Here is an 8,988-nt window from a genome sequence, read left to right as displayed (position 1 = left end):
AAAATTACAGATTTTTCCGAAGAGAGTTATAGAATTTTTCTAAAGTTACAGGATGCTTTACAATATTTGTTATTTTACAACAAATAACATTTTACATCATTTAATCACTTAAAACTCATCTTGGCTAATCCCAAAAAGTCAACTAATAATAAAATCATGTCTATATTTTAATTTTGCATCAAACCAACTTGGGCAAGTTTTCAAAAAGTTATTCTAGTTACAGAATTTTTTCTGAAGTACAAATTTTTTCAAAAGGAGTTACAAGCTCAAAGTTATAGAAAATACAACCATGATTCATGGACACACAACAATCTTCAATTACGCCCCGCCTTGCACGACCTGTTGAAAATCCTCAACACCTCCATGGATACAAAGCACGGCCTATGGAGAACCCGAAACTACTTTTCCGTTGATGAAAAGCACGACCCGTGGACTCCTCTTTTTGTCTTGTAGCTTCGCTCGTCGATGCACCACTTTGACTCTTCTTCTCGAATCACGCCTTTAGGTGTAAAATGGATAACAACAATGGTTAATGGGAGTGTTGGAAAGTGATTTTTTTAAAATTTTCAAAGAAAGTGATTTGGGAGTAACTGATGAGTCAAATCAGGGAGTAGAGAAAAATGACTAAGTAAAAATAGGACATCACTCTTGCGTCTATTTGAATAAAAATTGGGACAAGATGGTTCGTATCTGCCTTGACAAATAATAGGAATAAAATGGACTTTTAACAATGAGTGTTGGATATGTTTTTGTAATTGATAATTGTCAATAGGAGCGACAACTCTACTTGACACTGTGGGTACTCGACACGCACATACCTGATCATGAGAAATAATTACTTGATCCAGCATAAGTTTTTGGTGGGCAAGGTCGGATTTATAAAATACTGCTCCTATCCGTTTCGGTATGTGTATACATATATAATTTTAATACATAATATATGTAAAATAAATAATTTATAATATATTTTTTGACATTGCATTATTGTTGTGGTTGTAATTTAATTTATATTATGCAGGTAGTCATATGGTTATATATTTTAAAATTTAATTGCTTGTTAGATTTTAATTATTATAGAGACGAGTAACGATGAAATAGAGCAGAACGAATATCTACACTTCTACAAGAGTGAATTAGAGTTTAATTTTTTTATTATTTTCAAGTAAGGATGACACAAGTTTAATATAATGCAGAAAATTATAAAATGAAGCGAAACCGAGTACATTTAATGGTTAAAATTAAATGTACCTAATAAATAATATATAAGTAATACATTTATTATAATCGTTAAATTCATATGTAAATGCATTTATAGCCATTACATTTATAGTCGTTGTTTTTAATTTCTATTAAAATATAACGAATAAATAAATTAAAATAATTAAATTTCTTTACCCAAATAAAATTAAAAATATTTTTGATAATTGAATGTATTTTTTAAAAATTTATACAAATATGAAATGAAACTTCTTAAAAAAATATAATCTTTAAAAAAAAAGTATTTTTTAAAACTAATCGAAACACTAATCGAAACTAACCCTACATTACGCTCTTTTTTAAAAGCCTAAAATGCGATCAAGTACTTCCAGAATGATGGTAACGCAAGAGTAAAGTATACAGGATGAAATGATAAAGTCATAAAGCTATGGATTTAACTTTAGAATGAAATTAAAAAAATTCTCATATATATATATATATATATATACTACTAGAAAACTATTTATTACAGACAAATATTTTTGATAAATTTTATTCTATAAAAATACAGACAAATTTTATGAGAGAATTTTTGTCAAAAACAAAGAAAAATAAATTAGCATAAATTACAGACGAAAAAAAAAATCTACCAATAATTCTATCAAAAAAATTAATTTATTTTATAAAAAATAATTACTGACTAAAAATTCATCTGTATTTAAACAAATAAAAACAGTACATTTTATTATATTATTACATACAGAAAATCACGTTAAAATAAGGGTATGAAAATCACTTTCTCCTCGACGGTGTCTTCATTTTACAAAATACCCCCATCCTTCGTCGACGCCGCTTCTCACCGATTCCCTCCAAATCCTTCATCATCGGCGCCTTTCGCCCCTTCACCGCCGTTTTCGAAGCTCCATCACACCCCTTCCCTAATCTCTCCGACTCTCCGTCACACCCTTCCCAATCTCTCTCTTTCAGTTTCGATGCCGATGAATTTTGCTACCTTCTCGACGCTGTTTTCTGTCGCTGCTCGCTAAAGCTCGTCAGCGTCGTCGCCGACGCTTCTACCTCTTCTTCTCGTCGCCGTTGGTTCAAGTAGGTTCCGTCATTCCTTCATATTACATTGATTTTCTTGCAATTGTATCTGTTCTGTTCTAAAAACAATTTAGGATTTTATTACAGTGACAGATATGGCAAGCTTTCTGTGAAGGAACTCCCTTCATTCTTCTCTTCCTTGTTTCTTCACTATGACTGTGTAACCCTTTCTAGTCTCTGCCATTTTTTCAATACATAATTTTAGAGATATATATAATTCAAAAAGTAATTATTTTCTTGCTTGGATGGATTCTACTTGATCTTATTGTCTCCATAGTTATTTGAAGGGTCGAAACTTTTTTTCTCTCTAACATTCTTCTTTGGCTGAGTAGCATGACAAGGATTTCATAGAGTTAAGTTTACAAGACAGTGAGAAAGTGAGTATAAATGTTAATTTTCTAGGTCTGATAGAAAATTTCAGTGTCATAACATAGTACTAAAGTAGTATATTTGGTTGTTCTTGTTGATGAATATATAAAAGATATTGTGCTGTGTGAAGGTGTTCAGAAGGGCCTCCAATCCCCGGATTGTTGTATTTTTGCTGAAAAGCAAACCAGTGTAAGTGACATATACACTCTAAATGTATTTTTGTTTTTTTTTTTCTGCTGAAAATTAAACTGTTTGATCATCTTGTATATTTGATTAATAGTTTAGTATAATATTTATCTAAATCTTAGTTATTTTCATTTTCATCTGAATAAATTCTTTTAAATATTGTCTAAGAAATGTGATGGATATACTATCGTCCTATCTCTTGGTTTTTAACTTTTGCATACATATTCCATCTATGAAATCTAACTTATTGTTTTGAATTATAATGATCAATTACTCATTGAGGCAAACCAATCAGTAAGGATTGTTTCAAATCTTGTTGTGGCTGGTGTGCTAAGTCTTAATGGGAAAATGGATGAACTTATAACTGAAATTCTTCTATTCATTGGGTGTGTTCTAAGCATGAAATCCTCTGAACTCATAGACTTGATAGCAAAGGTATGTATTGAAGCACTTTATCTATCCATTGAAGCAATCTATGCTATAATATAATATCTTTGCTATGAGTGACACTCTGAATTCATTTTGTTTTGAGATGGACGGTTGCACACACACACACACACCTATACTAGGAAATTAAACACCAACACAATGGAATCTTCTTTTTCTTTTTCTGTGTATTTGTGTAAAATTAAGAAGAGGAGAGGAAGCTAATATGATTATATATGTCCAAAGGCTGGTGTTAGGTTCTGGATATCCTTGAAAAAGGTCTCTTAGCATTTCCTTAGTAGTAGATCTCTTAGCATTTCCTTTCGTTGTGCTACAAAATTCCCTTGGCCTACCATCATCAGCCACTGCTTCTGTGAACAGTGGGTTTCTACTCAACATTGGTTTACTTGGTCAGAGAGTCTGCTTGGAGGACAAGGATATGGTTAAGGCAATACAAGAAGACATGAACAAATACATTAAGATCCTTGTGGAGGTAAATTTATCTTAAGAGTTTAACTCATACCTTGAATTTCTTTTAGTGACTGTTTGAAGTAATAGATATTCATTTCTAGTCAAATGCTCGGAAAATATTAACTGCTTTTAAATTTTCAAGTGGGTGTGCCTATTATTATCAACTTGTGAGTAAAGGACTTTTGGAAGGTTATTTGATTGTTCAAGCCCAAAAGAAGTTACACTGGACACACTAATGATACTCTCTGTTATTTGATTTGTTCTCCCTATTCAATGTCTCAGGTTATGCTTTTTATTTTTGATGTGTATAGTCTATTCATCTCTCTTTGCTTAATTGCTTTGGGATGTCCCTCTTTGATACTTCACAAATTTATTATTACTTTCTGTTTGTGGTGTCCAGCGATTCTATGAGTGTAACCAAGGTGCTTCTATTTTGGAATTCTTAAAAAGATTTTCTTTCACATGGAGATCCTAATTTCCGTGCCAAAGCTTGTTGTGCTCTTGGAAATATGTGTCTTCATAGCGCCTATTTTTTTCAATTCATTTGTAAGTATCATGAATAATAAGTAATATAGTATTGGTTTTTCTGTAGTCATAATAGACACAAAAGAAAAACTTGTTTTCTATCCAAACAAAGAAAGTAATATTATTCTGTTCGATCAATATACAACTAATAAGTTAAAAAAATTGTGTATTGATCTTCCATTTCCATTATATCATGCACATAGCTATAACTGTATTCAGCTACACTACGAATTTAAGACTTAATCTTAATGCTTTTTGTGTACTGCTCAAAGTACTTTTTCCCTTGTTTCCTTAACTATAAATACAAGTTAATAATATAATAAAAATATGATGTTATTTACCTCTTATGCACTATGAAGAAATCATTAACTGACCATAAAATGGTTAACAAAAGCATTAAGAAGTGAGTTTTATTGGTCTGCATTCAAGTGCTATTATGTCTACTATTTTCATTAAATTGATTAGCATCTTGATGCATTTATTATTCATAATTTTATCCCTGTTCGCAGTATATTCTCATTAAGTATTCTGTATTTTGAATGGACACTTGTTTTAAATTGATAATCAATCAATAAAATATTTCTGTTGCCTCAATTCTCTCATAGTTGATGATAACTTGGGCAGGTTTCTTGGGGAAAAAAGGTACTTCTAATTGAAGGGAAGATAGATCCAGAAAGTGACAAGATTTCAGATTTAACTTTGTGCCCTTTACATCCAATTGAAATAACATTAGGCAGTACTGATAAAGATTTTGTTCTTAGTAGGTTAGAGCGTTAAGTAGTTCTAGTACTATTCCACTACCACTGCCACCGCCGCCACCCTCAATCTCTTCGGATGAGGACTATGATAAGGATGAAGATGACACTGAAGACTATAGCTGATAGTTTTAGTATGGTTGAATAATTTACTGAGAATTATAGTTGATGTATCAATACACTTTGTTTATGTTTTGAATTATAGTACTTTTCTTTTAGTTTGATAATATGATGAATTTGTTTATTTTTTGAAATATTATAAATATTTGAATACAAATTAGATCAAATTTGTATTTATTAAATTTATATTTATTTTGTATGAAAACAGGTTTATTTTACAATAGAAAAATTTTAAAAAAATTCTATTTTGTCTTACTGATGGATTTACAGACGGATTTTCTGTCTGTATTCAGAGTTTGGAATGGTTTTCTAGGCTCCAATTACTAATGGATTTACAGACGGATTTTCTGTCTGTATTCAGAGAAATGGAAGGGAGAATTTACTGAGGAAAAATTTGTCGGTAACTGGTAAAAAATCTGTCGGTACCGAAAAATCCGTCTGTAATAAAGACTAAATCTATCTGTATTAAGTAATTTTCTAGTTGTGATATATATATATATATATATATATATATATATATATATATATATATATATTATCATTTCTTTTTATATTAATTTTTTTAAAAAAATTATTTAAAAAACTTTATTCCTCCCAATAAATTTTAGATTATTAAATTATTTTAAGAATTATCAATTACGTAATATAAAGTTAGTTTGGATCAATTTTAAAAAATACTAATATTTTTATATTTTAAAAATATATATTTTTACGAAATTCTATTTCATATTTTTGAAAAATATGTTCAATTATCAAAAATACTTTAATTTATTTGGATAAAGGCATTTAATTATTTTAATTTATTTATTAGTATTTTCATAAAAATTAAAAGCAATGGCTATAAATGTAATGATAATAAATACATTCATATATGAATTTAATGATTATAATAAATACATTACTTGTATATTATTTATTAGGTACATTTAATCTTAAATTGAAATCAATTCAATAGCTATAAATTTATTTTCATATTTTTATATAAAAATCTTATTATCTATATATATACTAGCGGCTCAACAGGCATTGCTGTTTAGCTGCTTTTCTATTGAGTTAAAAATTTTTTTTATATTTTTATTTTTAAAATTATAAATTTAATATCCACAATTAAAAATAAATTATGAAAAAAGAACATATTTTAAGTTATTTAATATATGTAAAAAGTATAAAATAAATAAATTTAAATTAAAAAAGTAAAAAAGAAAGAATTATGTTGTTATTATGTGTAATAAAATCAAGATAAAGATTTACTAACATTAATTATAAATTAGTTATTTATACATTAAATTTATTTTTTTAATTCTATTTAATATGAAGCAAATTTAAAAATTTATATTCAAAACACTCTTTATCTTTATGCATAATTCTAATGGATAAAAAAATTATTTCTTTAATCTTATATTGAACATCTCTAATTATCTTTAATTTTATTATTATTTAAAAAAATATTAATTTTTATTTTGATTATATCATCTCATCATATTATACACTATCATTTTTTCTTATCATTCTTTTTATATGTATAATTATTATTGTCTCGCCGTCACTATTATATTGCCTTGTTTTATTCCCCTTCTTTGTTTTCTTCTTTTATTAACGCCAACCGCAATCAATTACCACCATGCCATCATTGCAGCTCTTATTTTTGTTTATTACTTTAATCCATAACTATACATTGTGTAAACTTTTGAGTTGTTAAAGATTTGTTAAAAGAATTTTTTTTTTGTTTGATTTAGATATCTTGATGTATAACTATTATATAGATACTTATTTTTCATACTTATTTGTTAAGTCATATTTTATCATTGGGATAAGTACTTTTTTCATCCCTAAGGTTTGAGGTCAAAATCAAAATCGTCCCCGACCTTTTTTTATTATTAAAATCATCCTCAACGTTACAAAACGTTATAAAATCGTCATTTTCTACTTCAATTTTATTATTTTTACCAAATTACCCTTATTAAATAATAAAAATAATTAAAAAATTATAAAAAATTATAAAATAAAATAAAAAAGAAAGAAAACAAAGGGGAAGGGGAAAGGGGAATCACATAGAGGGTGGGGCGCAAGGCAAAAGAAGGGGAAGGGGAAGAGGGGAGGTCGTGCACCCACCGCGGCCCCTACGTCCAACCCGCAGCCACTGGCCGTCGCAAGCTTGTATGGAGACACCGCCGCTGCCGTCCAGCTCCCGACCCTCCGCTGTTCGCTGTTCGAGTTCTCTCTCCTTCTTTCCGAAGTCGCCACTTGCCCCTGCCTCAGCCCACCGCCGCAACCCTTTCTCTTTTCTTCTTCCTCTACTCTTTTCCCTTCTCCTCTGTCCACTGACCCATGGCTGAACCACCACCAGCGACTACCTCAAATGCCTCTAGCAGCTGCTGTCCTTACCACCGCTGCTAGTCACCGCCGTTGCAACATCCACCTCTCCCCTGATTTCTTTTTGCTTTGTTCTTCATTACAGGTTCATGAACCAACCCACTTTTAGTTCCTCTAATTTTTGTTTAATTTAACTTAGGTTTAATTAGAATTTTATTTTACTTTTTAATCAGTTCTAGTTGCTTGGTTAGTTTAGTTAGATTAGATTTTTCTATTAATGGATACTAGGTTATTAGGATAGGTTAGTTTAGGCTTGCTAGTGGTAATAGGATTGTATGTGTTTGGATTTTTGAATTGTTTCTGGTATTGCCGTTGAATTGTATATGTTTGCCTTATGAAGATTTTGTTATTCGAATTGCTGAGGATTGTGTTAAATATGTGGGTACGCACTTGAATATATGGTTGTTGTGGATTAAAACTGGTTCCACTGACAGATTGCTGCTATAATTGTTGAAACCTGTAGTTTGGTTTGCTTTGATTGGGTTTGGTTGCCGGCGGAGAGGAGAAGAGCGAGCTGGATTGATGATGATGGTGAAGAAGATAAAGCTGCGTTGAATTTGAGAAGAAGAGAAGAAGAAAGAAGAGTGAGAAGAGGAAGGGGAAGAGGAGTGGGTGTCCTCCGGTAGTGGTAATTATCGCGGCGAAGGTGAGAAGAAGAGGGTGATGATGAAGAGTAGAAGGAAGGGGATTTGGGGAGGGGTGGGGGGAGAGACCGACGAGATGCTGGGGAGTGGGTGGGGTGGGGTTTTGCTTTTTTTTTTTTAATATTATTTTTATTAATAATGAAAGGTAATTTGGTCAAAAAAATATAATTGAAGTAGAAAAGGACGATTTTATAACGTTTTGTAATGTTGGGGATGATTTTAATAAGAAAAAAAGGTTGGGGACGATTTTGATTTTGACCTCAAACCTTAGGGACGAAAAAAGTACTTATCTCTTTATCATTTTAAGAAAAAATTTAAGATATCAAGCATTCAAAAATTTTGTATAGAATAATTAAATTTGAATTAATTTAGGTATAATACTAAAATCATTACGTTATTATTGTGTGTAACAATAAATATAAAAATTTATAAACATTTGTAAATTTATTTATTTCTCAATTTTATTTAATTTGAAGCAGATATAAAAATTTATATTTAAATCACTCTTTCTCTCGCATAATTTTAATGGCTAAAAAGCTTTTAGTTCTTATAATTTTATATTCAATATTTTAAATTATTTTGTTTTATTATTCTTTTAAACTTTTTAATTTTTGTTTTCATTATTCTTTTTTTACCATTATCTATCCACATATCTATCATTGGCTCACCGCCACTTTTATATTGGCTTGTTCTCTCTTCCTTTCTTCATTTTTATTCTCCTTCTACTTTCTCTTCAATCGCAATCAGTTACCACCATATATTAGTTCATAATTATTACACTCAAAAGTAAATATTATTTTAAAAATAAAGTAAAAAAA

The 8,988-nt window shown here is 29.6% G+C and overlaps 1 protein-coding gene across 1 annotated transcript; it reads left to right on the top strand.

Annotated features, from left to right (window-relative positions):
• Positions 1 to 1,569: 1,569 nt before the first annotated feature.
• Positions 1,570 to 5,277, top strand: LOC112785901 (uncharacterized). The gene is made up of 7 exons (XM_025829323.2): positions 1,570 to 1,579; positions 1,980 to 2,301; positions 2,389 to 2,461; positions 2,634 to 2,678; positions 2,801 to 2,859; positions 3,664 to 3,775; positions 4,903 to 5,277. The coding sequence occupies exons 1-7, from the start codon at positions 1,570 to 1,572 to the stop codon at positions 5,053 to 5,055; spliced, it is 774 nt and encodes a 257-aa protein (XP_025685108.1). The 3' UTR covers positions 5,056 to 5,277.
• The last annotated feature ends 3,711 nt before the right edge of the window (positions 5,278 to 8,988 follow it).

Source organism: Arachis hypogaea, chromosome 20, assembly GCF_003086295.3.
Source record: "Arachis hypogaea cultivar Tifrunner chromosome 20, arahy.Tifrunner.gnm2.J5K5, whole genome shotgun sequence".
Lineage (NCBI taxonomy): Eukaryota > Viridiplantae > Streptophyta > Magnoliopsida > Fabales > Fabaceae > Arachis > Arachis hypogaea.
The sequence above is the reverse complement of the archived record's forward strand: the minus strand, read 5'-3'. Positions and strand labels throughout refer to the sequence as shown.

Coding starts and splice junctions, on each gene's coding strand:
- LOC112785901 (XM_025829323.2), top strand. Junction 2,302..2,388: donor TCTCGTCGCCGTTGGTTCAA/GTAGGTTCCGTC, acceptor ATTTTATTACAG/TGACAGATATGGCAAGCTTT. Junction 2,679..2,800: donor GTTTACAAGACAGTGAGAAA/GTGAGTATAAAT, acceptor TGCTGTGTGAAG/GTGTTCAGAAGGGCCTCCAA.